This window comes from Ambystoma mexicanum, chromosome 7p, assembly GCF_040938575.1.
Source record: "Ambystoma mexicanum isolate Mex_15411 chromosome 7p, UKY_AmexF1_1, whole genome shotgun sequence".
Lineage (NCBI taxonomy): Eukaryota > Metazoa > Chordata > Amphibia > Caudata > Ambystomatidae > Ambystoma > Ambystoma mexicanum.
Window position 1 is genome coordinate 602,660,498 of NC_090939.1, and position 20,816 is coordinate 602,681,313.

The 20,816-nt window shown below is 46.4% G+C and overlaps 1 protein-coding gene across 1 annotated transcript in view; it reads right to left on the reverse strand.

The window, feature by feature from the left end:
* Window positions 1-20,816, reverse strand: part of CYFIP1 (cytoplasmic FMR1 interacting protein 1) — a 1,181,635-nt gene that overhangs the window by 209,106 nt on the left and 951,713 nt on the right. The window contains 1 exon segment of the mRNA XM_069636612.1: window positions 10,602-10,692. Coding sequence (XP_069492713.1) covers window positions 10,602-10,692 — 91 coding nt within the window.

The window sequence follows — 20,816 nt, forward strand, 5'->3', positions numbered from 1 at the left end:
GTAGCCCATCCCGGTTTGCTCTTCTATCATACCAAATTCTTGGTCCTCACAAAAGGAAGCCTCTCCTTGATACCGTGAGTATGGTCTTGCGTAAGGTTGTCCCTCGAAGGGTTCTGACCTCATCGGAGTTTCAAACCGGGCCTTTTTACTCGGGGGGGGATAGGATCAGTAGAGCCTGAGGGTGTGGCCCCTTGTGGATCATACGAGAGGAAATGTTCAGAATTTTTATCATAAAAATCAGCCAAAGAAGACATTCTTGACATGACCCTATCTATGTGTTCACTGGACCATTTTTTGGAACTGGGAATGACTCTCTCAGCAAGTCTATGGGATTTCTCTTGAGTAGCTTTGCTGGTTGTGGACCTATCAGCAGACCTGGGCTTGTCTGTCTGTTTAGGGGGGGGGGGGTGGAGTGTTTCACAGGTGTGGAAGAATGCACAGGTAGTTTCTTCTGCTGTTTTCCCCCCTCCCCGTGCGTAGAAAAATGTTTTCCCTGTCCCTTAGTGGCTCCGGAGTTTTTCGACGCCTGGTGTGGAGGATCGGGAGAGGTGTCCCTGTCCTTCGAGCGTGGGGCCTCGCTGGCTTTAACTGCGGGCTCCGACTCCTGGAGCGCGGCCTGGGTGTGGAAGTCGTCTTCGTCTTCCGACGATCGAACTTCTGTTAGCCTAGGGAGCGAGGCACTCTTGGCAAGAGTGGATGATTGCCTGGAGTCATGCGGCGATCTTGATCGAGTGCGCCCAGAGGACAACGAATCGGACTGTTCTGTCTGTGCCTCTTTCCGAGAACTCGACGTCGAGTCTTGGTTGGACTTAGTGTGTTTAGTGTGTGTAGTATGTGAAGCGCTTGGGTCGCCGGGGGTCTTCCCCATAGCTGCCCGGCCGAACGACCTTCCGAGGTCGGGGACCTGCGCTCGGCTGTCTTTCGACGCCGTAATGCCCTCGCCGTCCGAAAGTATGGCGTCGCTGCCATCACTGAAGGCACCCTCCGCTGCCATGGCCGCCTGCCAGGCGTGGTGGGCCCAACGCTTCGTCAAACGGTCTTTAAGTGTCTTAGGTTTAAACCTACTACACGCTCTGCAGTTCGCTTCGGGGTGGTCCCTCGGCAAGCAGAGATTGCACGTGGCGTGCCTGTCGACCCAAGGGTATTTGCGATTGCACTTGGGGCAGAATTGAAAAGGGGTACCCTCCATACGCACCTTGAGGCAGCGGGCTGTTAAGTGTAGGAAATGTATAAGGTGTACCTATATACCAAGAGTGTAGAGTATGTACCACCCCCCACTCTCCCTACTTGCCGGGCCGAGGCCAGCGGCCTTCCGAGGCCCAAATCCGTCGTGCAGCAGCCGACGGTCGATTTCTTCTCCAGCCGGCGTCGAGTGTCGAAGTTCGACATTGGGGTGGGGAAGGATGTCAATAGATTATTATTTTAAATTTTAGCAAAAATATGGCTAAGGCCAGGGGACTCCGCAAAATGCTTCCGACCAGTATGGCGGAAAAAAACAATCTGAGGATCCTAGACGTGTGAGGGATCCTGGGTACAGTGGATGTCAGACTAGGGATAGTATTACTGGCACGCCCTGTGTCGACGGCCATTTTCGAGTTTCGAAAAACAAACTAATACTCCGCAGCTTCCACTAGATGTCGGCCTATGCACAGCATGTGATCTAAGCAGATTCCACAAGCCTCAGAAATATATGACAATGCATTACTTACCGTAAAAGCATTTCTGATGGTTGTATCTGCTTAGATTCACATGCTGTGCATAGGTCCGACATCCAGTGGTCACTGCGGAGTATTGCATTTTGTTTTTCGTAGTCGAAAAGGGGACGTCGACAAGGCGTGTCTGTAACACTATCCCTATAGTGACGTGCGTTGTACCCACAATCCCTCACGCGTCGAGGTCCCTCTGTTTGTATTTTTCTGCCCTGATGGAGCCTTCTAGACGTGAGTGAGTACAGAAAAGAGAGAAATATAGAAAAGGATGTCTATGTTCCTTCCATCCGAGCGGGGAGGAAGGGTGGGCGCATGTGAATCTAAGCAGATACAACCATCAGAAATGCTTTTACGGTAAGTAATGCATTGTCTTCTGATGTTTGTTAATCTGCTTAGAATCACATGCTGTGCATAGACTAGCGAGCAGTACCCGGAGTTGGCGGTGGGTTATGAGAAGGAACAGTAGAGAAAAGATGTCTTAATACTTCCTGTCCCACCTGGGAGTCAGAGCTAGAGTGTGCATCTAGACAGTAGTGTTTTGTAAAGGTGTGCACAGAACTCCAGGTAGCCGCTTTGCAGATGGACTCAAGGGGAACATTTGCAATGAACGCTATGGAAGCCCCAGTGCCTCGAGTGGAATGTGCTCTTGGCTTGAAGGGTAGTTCTCTCTTAGCAAGAGTGTAACAGAGAGTGATGCATTGAACAATCCATCTAGATATAGTGGACTTTGAAACTGCATCTCCTTCTCTTCCTGCTGCCACAGAGACAAAGAACTGATTAGTCCTTCTCAGTGGTCTGGTTCTTTCCATGTAGAACATGACAGCTCTGCGTACATCTAGTGTATGAGACTTTTTTCTCCCAAGCTGGAAGGGTTTTGAAAGAACGTTGGTAGTTCTATAGACTGGTTTACATGAAATTTCGGGATGAATTTTGGTGCAAACATTGGGTGTGTGCGTAGAACCACCTTATCCTTGTGAACTGTTACGAAGGGGTCTAGTAAAGAAATAGCCTGTAGTTCACTTACTCTCCTAATGGAGGTGATAGCTATTAGGAAAGCAGTCTTAAGAGTGAGATATTTAAGAGTTGCCTTGTGCATGGGTTCGAAAGGGGTGCCCATGAGTCTAGAAAGTACCACGTTTAAGTCCCATCCGGGAGCTGGGTTAGCTATCGGAGGGTGTATTCTCTTTACCCCCTCCATGAAGGCCTTGATAACTGCTATCTTCCACCACGACACTTTAAGTTGGGAAGCGGTGTATGCAGAAAGTGCCACTAGGTGGACTTTAATGGAATTAAACACTAGACCTGAATCCAATAAATGGGTCAAGTACAGAATAATGTTAGTGGCAGAGCAGTCAACAGGGTTGATGTTCTTACCTCTACACCAGATGACAAATCTTTTCCACTTGCTAGAATAGCAGTGGCGAGTATTAGGTTTTCTGGCTTCCCTGAGGACGTCCATACATCTCTGTGGGAGATGTAAATGTCCAAATTCTATGATCTCAGGAGCCAGGCTGCTAAGTTCATGGTCTGAGGGCATGGATGCAGTGTCCTGTCCTTGTCTTGTGACAGCATGTTGTACGGGCAGGGAAGTTTCATTGGGGGAGATAGGGACATCTCCATCAAGTGAGCGAACCATGGCTGCCGGGCCCACATTGGGGCCACTAGTATCATGGTAACCTGCTCCTGGTGCATCTTGTGCACCACTTTGTTGAGGAGGGGAGTCGGGGGAAAGGCGTAAACAAATTTCCCTGATCATTGAATCGACAGACCTTTCCCTTTGGACTGGTTCTGGGGGTACCTGGAGGCGTAACTTTGGCATTGTGAGTTCTCCAGGGTTGCGAACAGGTCTATTTCCGGGAATCCCCATTGCGTGAAGACGTCTAAGACGATGTCTTCGTGCAATTGCCATTCGTACTCTCTGGGCAGTGGGAAGTCTCTGCTGAGTTTGTCTGCTAGCAGATTGAGTTCCCCTGGTACATGCTGTGATAGTAGGAACATGTTGTGTTTGAGAGCCCACTTCCATATATTCTGGGACAGCTTGGACAGTCCTGGAGAGTGAGTGCCCCCTTGCTTGTTGAGGTAGTACATGGCTGTGGTGCTGTCTGTGAGGACCATCACTGTCTTTCCTTGTAGGTGTTCCTGAAAGGCTTTCAGTGCTTTGAATACCGCTAGCAGTTCCAGCAGGTTTATATGCTTGGATGCTAAGCTCGGAGTCCACACTCCGTGAGCAGTCTGATGGGATAGGTGAGCCCCCCATCCTGTAAGGGATGCGTCTGTGGTTAGAGTGGCTTCCACTGCGGGTGTGGCAAAAGTTTCCCCTAATAACAGGTTTTCCTTTGTCCACCACCGTAGCGAGAGAACCAAGGCCTGCGAGACCACCAGTAGATCGTCCCATTGTCCGCTGGCCTGACACCACTGGCTGTAAAGCCACTCTTGCATTCGGCGCAAGCGCGCGTGAGGTACCAAATAAATACATGACGCCATCATCCCTAGCAAGTGCATTGCTTTGCGTACCGTCACCTCTCGACCTGCCACATAATAGGGGATCTGAAACAGCATGTTTTGGACCCTCTCGTTGGAGGGGAAGACGAGGCCGTCCTTTGTTCGAATTAGAGCCCCTAGGAATTGTTTGATTTGGCTGGGGTCTAAGCTGGACTTCTTTTCGTTGATGGAGAAGCCCAGTTGGGACAAAAGGTCTACGGTCTTTTGGGTATTGGAGAAGCATGTTTCGTAAGAATCCCCTGTTATGAGCCAGTCGTCGAGGTAAGGGTATACCGGAATGGATAACCTGCGCAGGTGGGCCGCTGCCACTGCCAGTACTTTCGTGAATACCCTTGGTGCAGATGCTATCCCGAAGGGTAGTACTCTGAACTGGTAGTGTTTGTTCTCTATCTTGAACCTGAGGTATTTTCTGTGCGCTGGCAACATTAAAATATGAAAGTATGCATCTTTCATGTCTAGTGTTGTCATGTAATCCCCCTGTGATAACAGTGGGATCACTTCCTGCAAGGTCACCATACGAAACATTTGGGGTTTGACAAACTTGTTCGCTGGGCGCAGATCTAATACAGGGCGCATGGTTAAATCCTTTTTGGGTACAAGGAAGTACACTGAATAAATACCTTCTGTTACCTGAGATAGGGGGACAGCCTCTATAGCTTCTTTTTTCAGTAGCTCTTCTACTTCTTGAAGAAGAATAGTGAGGTGTTCCGGTGTCATGCGTCGGTTCCGTGGGGGTCTGTATTTCAGGGGACCGTTGAATTCGATGCAGTATCCGTGGGCTATGGTGGATAATACCCAGCGGTCTGACGTTATTCCCTCCCATGCTGAAAGAAACGATGTTAGCCGGCCCCCGACCGGTGATGCATTGGAGGGGACCCGAATCTTCGGGTCATTTGTTGGTATTGGGCGTGGGACCTTTGGGGCTGGAGCCGCGACCTCTTCCTTTGCCACGACGTTGGCCTCTGACTGAACTGGGTGCTTTGGTTAGAGGGCCAGTTGGTAGCAGAGTAAAATTGCTGTTGGCTTTGCTGCTGGCGTTGGCCACGAAAGGAGCGTCTATTGCCATAGCTGCGTCTGTTAGATGGCCTAGAAATTTGGTCAAGAGTCTTGATGGTATCAAACTCTTTCTTCGCATGTTCTAGGGCCTCATCAACTGCTTTCCCAAACAGATGTGTTTGTTCTATGGGCTTATTCATCAGGGAAGCCTGGGTTTCCGGCTTAAATCCCGAATTGCGCAGCCAGACATGGTGTTTGAGAAGTATTCTCTGAACCAGGGAACGGCCAGCCGTCTCTGCGGCATCTAAGGAGTTCTTTACGATGCCCTGGTTTACAAGAGTTCCCTCTGAGATTATAGCTAGCAGGCGTGAACGCAGGGGTTCTGGAGCGTCCTCTGCTTCGCTGCGCAGCTTGCTCCACTGTGCATCTGCGTAGCTAGCCAGTAGGGAATTGTTATTTGCAATCCTAGTTGAGAAGGCGGCGGAGGTCGTGATTCTCTTCCCAAGTGCATAGAGCTTCTTGCCCTCTTTGTCAGGTGGTGCCTCACTAGTGGATAGTGGTACCCCTGCTCTTTTTCTTGTATTAGTAACTACAAGTGAGTCCGGAATAGAATGTCCCCTGATGTACAACGGGTCAGAGGACGAAGGGCTGAAGAGCTTTTCTATCCGAGGGTTGACCCCTCTGACTAAGGTCGGATTGGAAAGGGAAGGAGTTATTCTTCTCCTTATAGAAGCCAGGAGCGGAATAGACTGACTAACCGGGGCTTTTTCTTTAATAACTTTTTCTACAAAGTCTATGTCCGGAAGAGTCTCCCCTTGTTCTATTTCAAAATGCGCTGCTGCCTTGCGCAATAGTGCATTAAGTGAAGGCTGGTCATCTATGGGGGAGGCGTTTCCAATAGGTGAGTCCTTGGGAGGAGAAGGGTGAAAGGCAACCGGGTCTGAGTGCACTGATGGGGATTGCCAGGGCTGTGATGTAGCTGTATCTTCTTCAAAAGCTCCTGCACTAGTGTAAGGGTCTTCTTCAAACCCCTCTTCCTCATGTTCTTCCTCTCCACCCAAACATTACTCATCTTCCTGGAGGTATTGCTCCTCTTCAGTGAGGTCATATGCGTCTGTAGAAGGGGGAAACAGCCTAGGAATCTTGACCCTAGGGTCATCCTGGGTCCATTCTCTTGGTCCTTTGGGTGTGGGTGGATTTTGGCTACCCAAAAACCTTTCCATTTTCTCCATACAAGAATGGAGTCTTTCAAGGGTCTCATGGGGAACCCCTGAATAGTCTAGAGGGGGGAAATCAGTGTTTTCACCTTCCAAACGCTTAGAACGCTCCCACAACCTCGACGAAAGGTTTCCGTCGCCCTCAGAAAAGCCCTCCGGTAGTTCAGAAGTGCCCTTAGATGAAGGGGGCAGTTCCTGGCTACTCTTGTGCTTTTTCGGCGTTTCTATATCTTTTGGTACAGTATTCGACGTCTGTTTCGTCGTCCGTTTACGTTTGTCTTCGGAAACAATTCTCGCCAGGCTCTCGACGACGAGTTCGTCAGTAGAGGGTTCTGGAGTCGACGTTGCCTGCGTTACGCGTTGTTTCTCGACGGCCGCTCTATGGAGCGTTACGTCAGATGTTTTTGAGGTAGCGCCCGGATTAGATGAAAGCCCAATCGCTGGTCGCGGCTGCGTTTGCGGGTGGGGCTTGAGACCCTTACGGTCTGAGGTAGACGCCGGAGTGCCCTGCATCCCCTTCGGCGCTGATGGATCCTTCGTCCTCGACGAAGAAGAGCCGTGGGTTGTGTGCTTAGGCCTATGGGGTCTGTGTGCGTCCTTGTCGCCGGGGTGTTCATCCCCATAAGCAGGGCGTGAGCCGAGCCCGTCGGGGCCGGGGACGGACGTCGAGGAGCGCAAGCGCTCCTTCTGGGGGTTAATGACTTCCGTAACGGACGTCGAGTTATCACCCTCCTCGTCACTTTCTGTAACAGCGGCGGCGGGTGAGGAAACTGACTTCGACATAGCGTAGTCCGCCCACCTCCAAACTTTCCGTTCTTTAAGAGTTCTTGGTTTCAAGAGCTTACAGGCCGCGCAGCCGTCCTCTTTATGATCGAGGGGCAAGCAACGATTACAGAGCTTGTGTTTGTCCTTCCAAGTGTATTTGCCCCTACAGCGTGGGCAAAACTTAAAAGGTGTCCTCTCCATAGCTGAGGCAATAAAAACTGGTGATAACAACCCCAAGGGAAAGATAGGGGAGAAAGAAAGACATTCTCGATGAGAAGATAAAAGTTCGAACCCCCACTCTCCCTACTGTATGTTGGCCGGCGAGGCCTGGCCACGTGTTCGGCAGCGCCGAAGGATCTCCTCCGTCTCTTCCCCTCCGTCAAAAACTTGCTCGGCGGAGAAACAGCTTCATAGCTAACGTCGAGGGGAGGGATCTTTAACAATAAATATAAATTAAGGACCGAGGTCCGTAGTAAGTGTTTTGCAATGTCTCTCTAGGAGCTCCGTGTAAGGCGACCATAAGCTGGGCGGAAAAAAACAATCTGAGGGACCTCGACGCGTGAGGGATTGTGGGTACAACGCACGTCACCATAGGGATAGTGTTACAGACACGCCTTGTCGACGTCCCCTTTTCGACTACGAAAGACAAAATGCAATACTCCGCAGTGACCACTGGATGTCGGACCTATGCACAGCATGTGATTCTAAGCAGATTAACAAACATCAGAAATATATATATCTTTTAAGTTAATAGCATCAATTCATCGGAGATACAACTGATTGAGTGTCTTCTTCTGTAACTATGAATCCCTCTTCTGTAATTCTTTATCAGTTAAGTATGATACAGGGGGATGCTAGAGACGATAAACACAGAACAAATGGTTATATTGAAAAGACCTCAGCAACTGAGTATAGAAAGAAAAAGAAGGTGCTGTTTAGACGGGTACTAGAATTTCCTATCCATTAGCAAATCAGCAACACATTTCCTTCAGTGTACTGCCGAAACGTCTGACTTGGCTTTTGAAATTTGCTGCGTTGTTCATCACCTGGAAGGAGTCATGACCTGAGCTCTTCCACCCATAATCTTCCCCGGCCCCTCTGCTAGCCTCCAATACTAGTTGATGGAGCACTGTAAAAAGTGAGGGATTGTAGCATCAAACACTCACTGGGATATTTGCAGACCCAAAATACTTTGCAAGCAATGCATATTTAATGCGTCAGCGTATTACGTGCATTTTAAGAATGTCATGAGTCTGCATGTATGAAATTCTTTTGCAGTGCATCCAAGATTGTTTGCAACATACTCCACCCTTATATCATTGTGTAGGATTACACAGTTCTCAGTGAAACAGTTTTTGCATAACAGCGAGCTACCATATAATGTGTGAAGGTCTATGCCCAAAGGAACTCTGAACACTTGGAAACAAGGCAGATTGTGTGAAAAGCATTCTCCTGTCTGAATATCCAGTGCCCCGATACTATGGACAAGTAATCACAGGCATAGTCCATACCCATTATCCCTTGTAGGCAAAGTAAATGATATTGTAATGTTGTTCTCCACTTATAGGGTAATGTTAGTAATGCTAAAGTAGAAGATGGTGAGCATCACATTTGTCTTGTCAAAATCCTTACAGGGCAAATTAATATTTGAGTTTTATAATGTATTAACTTGCAAGGGGGGGGCGCTTCAAAGCACTTGTGTGACGTACGTACAAAGAAGAGGAAGCATGAGATAAGGTAACAAATCCAGATAGCCTGCTTACTCACAGTCAGTATCCGATATTTTAGCTGGTAGTTCGATTGTATCATGTGGGTGACGCTTTTTGTAAGGCACAATGAGTAACAGAAATTCTGGCATGTGAATGTTATTCATATTACAACAAACATAAAACAAGTGGATATAGGTACACGTCTGCTAACCTTTCAAAGAGCTAAGAGGAAGAGTCAAGGTTGTATGGTACTATCTTAATGTGTTCTGGGACAGAAGTTAGTCATAAGGTAAAAGTGTGGTAGAATCAAGCTTAGGAGTCCTGGGTGGGGAGGGAACATTATTTGGTTAATGTGTGCAGGCATATCCTGGTTAGATTCTTCTGTTCATGGAGCCAGTTTTCATATTAGTGTTTAACCTTTTATTGGTGTATTTTGCTGTTAGGGATTTTAGGCATTTACGGTCACCCTTGCATAGTATATAATGCAAATTATCAGAATATCAAGACTAGTTGCTTATTTTAAAAAAAGCAAATTTCAATTAATTGCCATGGCTTGTGCCTTATTAAATATTTTTTAATAGGTGAGAATTGCCTGTGTGCGCTGCTAAAAATCTTCTGAGCGGCACCCAGAAGGAAGCTGGGCAAGCGCACATGCGCACAGCTTAGAGGGAACACTGGTGCTGAGTAACATTTCCCAGGAGGAAGAAAAGGCTCAAGAGCCCCAACTTTAACAATCAGCATTAGACATGGGCCTGAAAAAGAGTGAGAACCACAGACAGAAGTGGGTGGGGGTCAGAAACCAGCCCCACGAAGGCAGAGTATAGTGAAAACGTACTCTGGACAACTTACAATGTTTTGTTTTAGTGGTAGGGCAAGCATAGGAAAGAATAGGTTTTGGACAAAGAACAGAATGCATGTGAGACCTCTCGACAAGCCCCCGTTTGTGATTTGTCTTTGAAGCTAGGGAATCTTCATCATAGACATCGGGCTAGTTAAGGTTTTCTTTTCTTTAATAAACTCCCTTGAAACCAGTCTTTTTGTTCGTCTACTATGACACAATATTTTTAAGTACATCAGACAAGTGTACTTTCAGTATATATTTTTAAGTAGATCAAAGTAGCTATTTTCTAGAGTTGCGTGTGGACCAATTATATCATTGTGTCGACTGCCCCTGCCCAAGAGTTCAGCTTTGCCGCTCTGACAGTGTTACCTACTAATAGACTTGGTTTACCTTTCTTGTCAGGTTTTTGAGCCTTTCCCATAAGGTTGGTGGCTGTAGTATCCTCATACAGTGGTACAAAAACGACCTTAACAATGGGAAAGCTACCATTAGTCCAAAAGGAATTGAGAAACTACATTAGCCTGCACTACGCATTTTAAGGGGGATAGTAGGGCTACAATAGATTTAAATGGGGGATAGGGTCCCACCATACTGGTACCCTTAAGGACTGAACATGCCCCCAAAAGAGCGAGCAAAGTCCTCACTCCCAAAAATCAGGTCTTTGTCTCAAAAACATTACAAGATATAAAGGGCATCTCATTGAAGTAGATGGCAAAGCTGCAAAAAGAAATCTTTCTTAACCGGGAACACAGCCTACACCAAGGAAATGGGTAGGAAAGGCGGAAAATTACAGTAGCTTGGTGGGTCTTGTACAGTGCAGATTTCTACACCTGAAAAGGCACAAGTAAAAGAAAATACATACCTGGTGAGCCATACTCGTGCCTTGGCAGTCTGCAGATTTTAGGCATCACTTCCATCAATGTCTTCACATACTGCAGAATTGTACCTTGCAGCTATAAGAGACCGAGAGAAGGAATTAAAAAACAATGAATTCAGTCAAGCAGCAGTGACAGACTTGTGTTCCATATCCACAAATGTGAATGCGTGTTTTAATGTAACGTTTACAAGTGACGCTATGCATTTTCTCCTGAACTTTAATGACCTGGTGCCATCTGACCTAATGGGATCTTGTCCGTTGGTGGCCTTTGGCTGTTTAAGAAATGTCTTTGCCCCCTATTGGCGCAGGTGCACATTTGTATTTTCCAAATATTATGTGCCAGAGGTTTGGAATTATTGTGTCTTTGTAGGTGTTGGCATTTGGATCCTGTTTGACTATTATTGCTGCATTTTAATGTCTGGACCCCTTCCCTATATGTAATGTGCTTATGAATAGAGAGTGTACCTACCATAAAGGGTATGTTGGGTCTTTTATGGACATTTGCTGTTATATAGTTAGGGAGTTTTACTAAATTCCATCAATTGTAGGACTTGCGAAGATTCACACTTGGGGCACAGGCCTCCAACTCTTAGTATAGGCATGAACCACACATGTTTTGCTGATAGCAATGTCTGAGCAGCTAGGCTTATTTTAGGAGGTAGAAAGGGCTGTAGGTAGTACAAAGAACTTAAGCGTATACACATAGGCCAACGAAACACTGACACACTAAAAGGTAAATAAACATAATGGTTTATTTTATATGTACCCACGAAGGTAAGTCATTCTTCAGAAAGGTAAGCACTTTAACACACAATAAGTAACTTTAGAAAAACCAATGCATTAGTCACAATCAGTAATTACGTTTGTAATACTACTTTTAGAATGGCAGTATGCAATTCAAAGGTAAGTAAAACATTTGTGATAACTTTTCAGAATATCGGTTTCAGGTCAAATTGGATGAAAATCAGGTAAATACTTGAAATTATTTTCAAAGAGGCCTAACAAGTTCATTCCCATCAAGTTATGAGTGTCTCAAGAGTCAGATTGCAGGACAATACAGGTAGGCTCAAGCTGTAGAAAGTTCACAAGTTCCAGAGGAAGTCTTCAATAACAATTAATAATCTTTGTTGGAAAAAGGGTGAGGGACTTCGGAGGGTCCCATGGTATTGGCAGTTTTCAGACCGTGAAGGTCACAGTTCATTGTGTGATGGCTCGAAATGCTGGTAGTCTTCAGACTGATTGGACCCGCCAGTCTAAGGGAAAGAGGAGGCCAATTTGGGGCTCTCCTGGCGCTTGGAAGAGGTCAGACAGCAGCAGTTACTCAGAGGGCATCTCCGATCATCTGGAAGTAGCTGCAGACATCTCTTCTCTTCCTGCTCATCTGTTCTTCTGTTGCAGGGGTCAGCTTGTCTTCAGCCTCAGGATCTATGCTTCTTGTGCAGGTACCCAGCCAATCAGCACCCATGCAGCATTCAAATTCTGGGTGGTGGCTGTTGCTTCAGAACAGCCAGCCCCCCAGTTGGAACTGGTTCCAGGCAGGCACACCAGAAGAGAAAACTTAAAGCACTTAACAGAGACAAATGTGTAATCTATTAAAACGGTATCTTTTTTCAGTATACCAATGTGGTATACTTTCCAAGGATAATCATGTTGACTAAATATACCTTTGTCTCAGTCTACTTCACTTCCCTTGAGTTAAGCCTGACTGCTCTGCCACTCTGCCTACATTAGGAGGGGTTTGGCTTCCCTTTTGCGTTGGGTGTACTTGCCCTGCCATGAGGTTAGTGGTTATACAGCCAAATACTACATCAACAGGAGACAAAGTCTGTTCATGTAGTCTAAGTGGGATAGTATTAGATGTCTCGTCACTTTTATCTTGTGTCGGAAGTTGAGCTGGGGTAGTGTGGGCAGAGGCAGGCTTTGCAACCTTCCCTCGCAGGCAAAGAAGTACAGTAAAGGCCAGGGTAAGGGAAATGCAACATTCCCTCACAGGTATAGATAGAGCTTGTAGTACACCTGTGGCAAGCATTGCTCTAAGACAACACAGGGGAGGAAGAGGGTGACAATGGTAGGGAGTCTGATGTCAGAGTCTGGCCACACGGCACAGTATTAAGAAGATCTGGACCCACTGGTGTCTTCTGCATGTAAGAAACAGACAAAAGTTTTAGCCATTGCCCTTACAGACCATGTGCAGGACGAGCCTTATTTTTTTTTTTCGTTCACCCCAGCGTAGTCCAGTTTCAAGCGAATTATTGAGAGATATAAATTGCAAGTGACCATAATTGCGCTTCACCGCGCCCTGATGCCTGCGGGCTTTCGGCGCGTAACAAGCATAAAGTAAAGTAAAGAGACAGGGGGTGCCAGCAGCAGGCTCTGGTCTAACTGCTGAGAGGCAGACAGTGACACTACTAGTAGAATCTTATCCCACTGACCCTGTATAATAACACATCATTTGTCATTTATAAAATGCTTTTATCCAAAGTGCTTTAATTAGAACAAATCAATATAAAAATGTTACCCACATGCTCTCATTCGCGTTGCTTTATTTAAAAAAGGCAAGTTTCCGTCATATTCCTGTGAAAAAACGAATGGTCGAACACCTACGTATCTGTCAAATGAAGATAGTGCATTGCATCTCATGACAATTTGCGCTTTCTGAACACTTCCTTTGTTTTGTCGAAAATGTTACCAATACCGTAATTTACGCAACAAAGCCCACAGAAAAAGGTGGCCGTATATGGTCATTCTCACTCCAGAAGGCAAGTAAGATTACCAATAAAGCCAATGATTCGGGAAGACCAGGTTTAAAACAAACGAGGTAGCCTTGGCCACTACATAGCCAAATAAGGAAACCGCGTGGTAAAAAGAAAGGACAACAGTAAGTAGTGCAACATAAAAAAGGAATACAATGCCACCAGCCTGTTTTAAATACACTGCCTAGGTGAGAAAACCCACCCAGGGCTAAGAAAAGTGAGGGACAGCATATGGGGTGGGGCAAGGCCACTTTCTCGCGTACGTCAAAGTGGTGCGGAGATTGGCAGAACTGTGAGAAGGTATCCCGGAAGAGCCGCAGACAAGTCTGCTCGTGCAAACATTGCTAGAACTAGAGAAAGGCTATCTAGGGTGTATAAGGCCCCGCAGGCTGTGAGACCGGATAAGGGGCTGGCGGTCAAGGAAAAATGGGAGAGCGATATTGGATTGCCTATCACTGACAAAATGTGGGTGCAAGTCAGGAAAAAGTATCCAGGAACACATGGTTCCACCTCACTCAGTTGTATTACCTACACAAGGTATATTTGACATTGGAACGATTGCATGTGATAGATCGGTCGATGCCTCATGAATGCCTGAGGTGCGGGGAGGAGCACGCTGGTCTCTGGCATATGGTTTGGTTGGCCCAATTATCACTTAGTACTGGGAGGGGGTGATGCAATGCATCAACAAGCTGTTGGTGCGCAATTACAAACACACACGTGAGGTATGCTTATGGGGCCTATTACCAGGGAAAAAGATATAAAATGTGGAATATCATCGCCGTTTTTTGGTAGATCCTAGCCAAGAGGCTCATCGCAATTTCCTGGAAAGGGTCGGATGGTCCGTTGCTAAGGCAATGGTTGCAGAATGTACATGGAGGCGGGTTGGGGAGAGGGGGAATACTTGGATACGCACAGAGACCCAAAGAGGGAAGTCAATTTAGCAGTGGACTTTGGGCAGCTGCTAAATGAACTGGCGACCATGCAGGACATAAAACCCCTGTGACTTCGTGAATGGGAAACAGCGCGGTGAATGGAGGGTGGTAGAGTGGTGAGAACTACCAACCAGCGGTATGGGCTGTAAAGGACATGGCTAAGCACCGAACAGTATCCAGGTAGTATGAGGGGGAGGGCCTATTGACGGGTGGGGAAGGCATTGGTACAGGGAAGGGGTGGGAATGGGAGGGGAGTTTCATGATATCATGTTATGTGATGTTTGATGAAAATTCAATAAAAAGAAATACAAAAATACAAAAAATAAAAGCAAGGGACTGGGACCCCTCCACATTTATCCATGGCATTAGCCTACTTGTTCTAAAAACATTTGACCTTTTACTATTGACTGCATTTTTTTAAAATCGTTTTCTTGGTCGAAATTCGGTCAAATTTTATTAAATATATATAGGGTGGGTAAGGGAATGGGATGAGGGGGTGGCAGCTCTCATTTTCGACAAAAAAACTACCAAAACATATTCGGTCAAATGTGAAAAGGTCAAATATTTTCGACCAAGTAGACCTAAACCGAATCCATAGGGGTCTATTAGTGCTACCTAACAATCAGAACGGGGACACAGGGCCCCACTGCACTGGCACGCATGTAGACTAGTCATTATGATCCAAAGCAATGAGTTACAGTTTTAAGTGAGGTTGAAATATAACCTTGCATACTCAAAAAAGTCAGGACCAAAAAGGAAAGCCATGCTGTGGATTTCCTAGAATAAGGTTATAAATCAGGAAAAGGGAAATTCTTAACAGGGTTCCTTTAAGATATTTATCCATCAGTTATGTGAAAATGCAAAAGCTCACTCATATCAGACCTGAAAAGAGTGATACACTTTCTGTGTAAGGATGAAGTTCGTGAGTGAACCAGATAGTGAATGATTGAGTGGGAGACAGATTATACTGAAAATGTGAACGCAAGATTTAAGTAGAAGGAACACATTCCTCATCTGCTGCTTTAAATCAAGGAATCTTGTTTTCCGCTGCATTTAAAGCATTCACACCGAAGGAAGGTAAAAGATACAAAGATTCCACTGCAGTCGAAAATGTGGACATGGAGCTTATAGCGCCATTGCCCATGTATAACTTTTGCAACATCTGCTGGGATTAAGAGTGAAAAGGCAGGTCAAACATTGGTAGAGCAGATGTAGAAAGATTAAGCCTTCCCTTCACATGATTAATACCGAATTGCAGTGTGATAATATTGTCGATCAGAACGAGACAAAGCAGGAGATGTGGAAAGGGCTGTGGGCTCACGCGTAGCTCTTTCTCATGAGCTCTTGTGTGAAGGATATGCATATTTTCAGTGGAAATGCAAGACATGTCAAAGAACATTCAGTGGCATAAAGTGATGGGTAGGTGGTGCAGAAGTAGGGACTGTTCGGGAGAATTCTGAGAAATGTGTTAATTCCCTTCTACCTTAGAGACCCCCAGCTCTTTTTGCTGTACTTTAGGACTTTTCATCTCTCATGTAATTTTAATGTTATTTATTCTCTGTTTCTTTTGACTTTGGAGTCTGACAAACTCCATAGGCATCATCTTTACATTGTGTCACACAGCACCTTCAGTACAGTGGCACAGGGATGGCTCTTAGATTTCCCAAAGGTTTAAATACCTTCTCTTGGTGAAACTACTGTTTCCAAGAGCAGTGAAGTGAAATTGACTTTACGTACATTTAGTAAATTTCTAGACAGCACACACTATCTTACAATAGGGTGCTGGAGGGGTTACATAGTATCCCCTTTGCCTACTTTCTCATGTAACATTTTTTGTTACCCTTTCTACAATTAATGGCTGGTGGTAGTGGTTTACTTTTAACTACCATTGTGTGTTTTTACCACGGGCTGCATTCGCAGCTCCAATAAAGCACCCATGTGTGCCCATTTAGTCAAAATGGCCCAGTCTTATTTTTACGCCATTTCTTGTTAGAAAGGTCCTTCTTGAGATTTACTGTGCGCACCAAACCAGGTTTGGTCCGTCTGTTCATTTTGTCTTTGGCGGGATTCACGAGTGAAGCCGGCCTCTGGCTCCAGTATGTCTGGCAGGGGCTGGAAGTGAGGGAGGTGCCCGAAACTCCCTGTGCTTAATTCCCTTGGTTACAGGAATGCACCCAAAGGTGATTGGCCGGCTGGCTGTCCGGTAAGGACAGCCACCCTTCTATTTGATTGACAGCAAGGCTGGAATGAATGAAAGAAACCGGGATAAAAGCAGAGGCTTTTTGGTTTGCAAGGCAGAGTCGACCACTGGACGAAGGAATCCGAAGAAGAACTTGGAAGAGACGCCTGCTGCAACTCCTGGACTGTTGGTTTGCCCGGTGAAGCCCTGCTGAAGCTCCAAATTCGCCTCGACTAGAGAAGCCCTGCAAGGACAACTTCTCCCTTTGAGTTGGTAGGACAAATCAACTCCAAAGTAATCCTGTCTGGACATCCTCTCGAAACTGGTTGTATTTTCCACTGCTGCTGGAAACGAAGTGTCAGGGAGAGGAACACCAGATTGTGTGTGTTACTTTTAAGTCGGACCCGAGCGCTAGGAAGTTCCTCTGGACTTCCCTGATGCAGGACTGACCAAGCCTGAGCCACCTCAACAGAGTGCTGGACCCCAGAAGCAAGGAAAGTCTGAAGTGGTATCCGAGAACCGCAGTGATGCTATTTGCTGCCAGACACAAGGAGCTGAAACACTGAAGGACCGCTGAATTGAAGTGTTCCCGTTGCTGCCGCTGTCCTTCTCATTGCAGAGCAGGAGTCGCCAGACGTCCCCCCTCTTGTCCCCACGACTGAGGCCCAGGAACAACAGGATCTGCTGAGCTGTACAGGAAAAGAAGCCAGCTGGAACCATTTCTTCTAAACAGAGGTACTGTAAATTCTAGGAGACCTTACCTCTTGTTGTGTAGCCTTACTTGCTCTCAGTTGAGACCGGTCTTGGTTACCTTGCAGAGTTGCTAAAGCTTTGCCCCTCACAAACCTCTCAGCTTGTGACCCTTCAAGTGTTCTATTTTCCACAAACATTTCTAAAAACATTGTGCAAGACTTTTTATTACTTTTTACCTACCTGCAAAGAGGATCTTCCGCTCCCCTTGACATTGTGCAACTAACATTGGCTGACCTGGGTCCCTGAGAGACTCCTCTTTACCTCTGACTTTGTGCTTTGGCCTTTCCCCAGGAAGGTTTTTGAAAGTACTTCTTACCAGTTTGTGAATTCTTTGTTAACCTTTGGTGTAAAAGATAGAATACATGAATAAAACAAACTCAGTATTGCTCTACATGTACCAGTGTTAAATCAATGTGCACAATGTCCTAGCTATTTAAGTCACCTGAAGGTGTAGGAAGTGTCTGTGTGCCATCCCCAATGGGTATCATCTGATTTAGAGAAACTAAGTGTTTTTGAAGTAGATTTTAAGTGCTACATGTGTTTCTCCCTTTCTGAAGAAGGCTTCTGTAACTGACTCTGAAATAAATGAATAATTGTTTGATCAGTAAACATTGAGTAGAAGTGTTTCTTTGGATAACTGTGTGGTGAAACTGTCACATTATTTACATTGACCCCTCTTGAGGTGTCAATCACTACTCCCATTGGCCCTGCTCAGCCACACTACCAACCTGTATAGGACAGACTTATACCAAAGGTTGGGTCCCCATTGCCAGGAGGTCATGGTTATTGTAGTGCACCCAAAGGGTACTGCATACAATCTTGCCTAACAGGGACTCTGCTGTAGTGGCTACTATGTCTACGTTGGGCCTCATTTCCAGTTGGTGGTAAAACACCCGGAAAGCGCATCTCTTTAGTTATCGTTAAAGCATATAGCAAATATATATCACAACACGAATCAGGGTTAGATTCTGAGCGTGTGGTAAAGTAGTGAAGACAGCAGACACTCTCCCCTCCAGTTTCCAGCACAAACATTCTAAGGCAGGTGGAAGAATTGGAGGGAAGATGTCGTGCTTTCCAGCAGCAAAATCAGCTTAAATATATGCTTTTGTTAGAAACACGTGTACCTGTGGCACTGCAAGTATTTCTTAAAAGACTGCCACTTTTCTAATTTAAGTAAGTTTTCTTAACCTTTAGTTAAACTAGAAATGTGATGCTGCAGTCTAGAAAAAAAGGGAAACAGTATGCAGTAGAGATTAGTGGCACCTATGAGATGCCATATTTTAACTTCTTTTTTGATGTGCTAAACCAGGGCTTTTGGAAGGAGAATCCTTGTTAGTAGAAGATAATTGAGACATTGCAGAACAAGGGTCTATAATTTGTGAGAAACCTGAGGGTGTTCTCACTGGTAGACCCTAGGGATCCTTTGTTCAGGTGGCCAGGGGTGGGCCATCGCGCTTGGATGCAGACACTGGGGCAGACAAGCAAGGGAGCATCACCTGGTCAAGGGGTCCTTGGGGACTGCAGAAGGAACACCATAGGTCGAGATGCGTTATGCCCTTTTCCGTGATACAACCTACCCGACAACCCCTCCGTCTTTATGGGATATTGCCACAATACCATCCTACCCAAGAAAAGGCAGGAGAAAACACATTTATCCACAACAACCCATCTGTTCCCCCCCTTTCTGACAACCTTCCCTCCTCTTCATTCGAACACTATAAACCCCATAATCCCTGTTCTTTTGTTGACAAACTTTTTTTTAAATATCCAGCTGATGTTCTCCTAAAATCTGCAACTCACTACAATTTCCAGAATCTCCTTCATTCACTCGGTCCTTCAAATACTGCAAAGAAGAGGAAGCAACAAGGAGGAATAACCAGCACAAGCTGGGTCAGGCATTCCCTTCAAACCACTCACACCTGGATCCAATCACTACTCCCAGGAGGTATAAAAGTCGGAGCAGAAGACCACACTTTGAGCGAATTGGGGAATGCTGCAAGGTGCACAAAGCCAGAAGAGGGCCAGAAGAGCTGCAAAGGCCCTGGGAGACCTGGAGGAGGAGAAACCACCCTGACCGTGGCTCTGAGAGTCCAGGAGAGACTGTACTGTGAAGAGGGAGCGGTACCTCCAGAAGGCCAGACCATGGGCAGCTGGGGTTGCCCGTCAGTGCCCACAACAAAGACTCCTCCCCTGTGCCAGTCAGGCGAACCCAGGTCTCAGAGGGTTAGCAGAAGAGACCCTGACCTCAGAACATTATCCCCTTTTAGCTCCTGCAGCTCCCAAAGCCTGAAAATGCCATTTTGGAGAGCTGAGAAGTGGGAGCAAAATCCTGACAGTGCATTCTGGGACTAAAAGTCCCAAAACCCTTTTTGTGGATTGTGAACTTTGAAAGGAGGCTCGAGCCAGGCTGAGGGAAGCCTTCTTGGTGAGAAGATTTTGAGCTTTGTAAGACAGTCTTAGCCAGGGAGGCCCTTTGTGATGCTGGGCAGAGGGGTCAGAGTCCGGCAGAGGGAGAACCCTTGTGGACCTTTGAAGAGAACTTTTGGGAGCAAGGTCTGAGCCCGGAAGAGAGAGGCCCTTTGTGAAGCCTAAGAGGAGTCTGAGCCCGGCAGAGGGAGACCCAAGGGAACCTTGCGAGTAAAATTGGCACCAGAGTCAGAGTGGTCTGGCGCCACGTGGACGCTCATACGAAGGTCTCTCACTGGTACCCCTCTCCTGAACAAGGAAAATATTGAACTAAGATTATAAAAACTACCAGAGGCCTTAGGGGAGGCCGGCGGGAGGTGCCAAAGTGGCCAAACTCATTTTCTGACATGTTGTCAAAGCAAAGTGAACTGTGTGACTGAGGGATGCCTGCAAATTAGGGTGAACAGGAGCACACCCAAGAAGCTTGTGTTGATAGAATTGTGTGAAGCCTGACTGGAGGCTGAAGGGAAAACCTGACTGGGGACTAAGACCCGGACTTAGGTAAGGGAAGAACCTAAGGGGTCTAGAATGACTTTCTGTTGAACTATGCTAAAATGACAAGGTGAACCCGACAGAGGGATACCAAGAGAAAGCTAAGGGAAGCGAGTCCCGCATTGTGGTAAAGCTAAGCAAAGTCTACTGTGTATTTTGGCAAATGTGAACCCGGCTGAGGGATGCCTGCAAACTAGGGTGAGCAATAATATACCCGTGAATATTGTGATAAGTGTGAACCCGACTGAGGGATGTCCACAGTGAGAGGTTGGTCTCAGCCCGACTGAGTGAGGCTAATGTTGAGAGAAGGATCAGAGTGAAGAGCAATCGTCCGAAGTGAAGATAAATAGAAGGAACTTTTGTTTTGTTGTTTAAGGCAAATCAAGCCCTCTGAAGCAAGAGACTTTGCATGAAAGAGACTTGGGCACAGAAGGCCCTGATATTGAGAAAAGGAACTGTAAACTTGCGTTGGCAAACCCCAGGAGTGTGCTGTGCTCAAGAGTCCCCCCTTGTCCTGTGCTAAAAATGTGGGGAAGGGAGACCCTGGCCATGGCCATAACATCCTGACTTACCAATTTGTGAACACTTCATTCTTTTCTTGTGAACATTATCCCACACTATT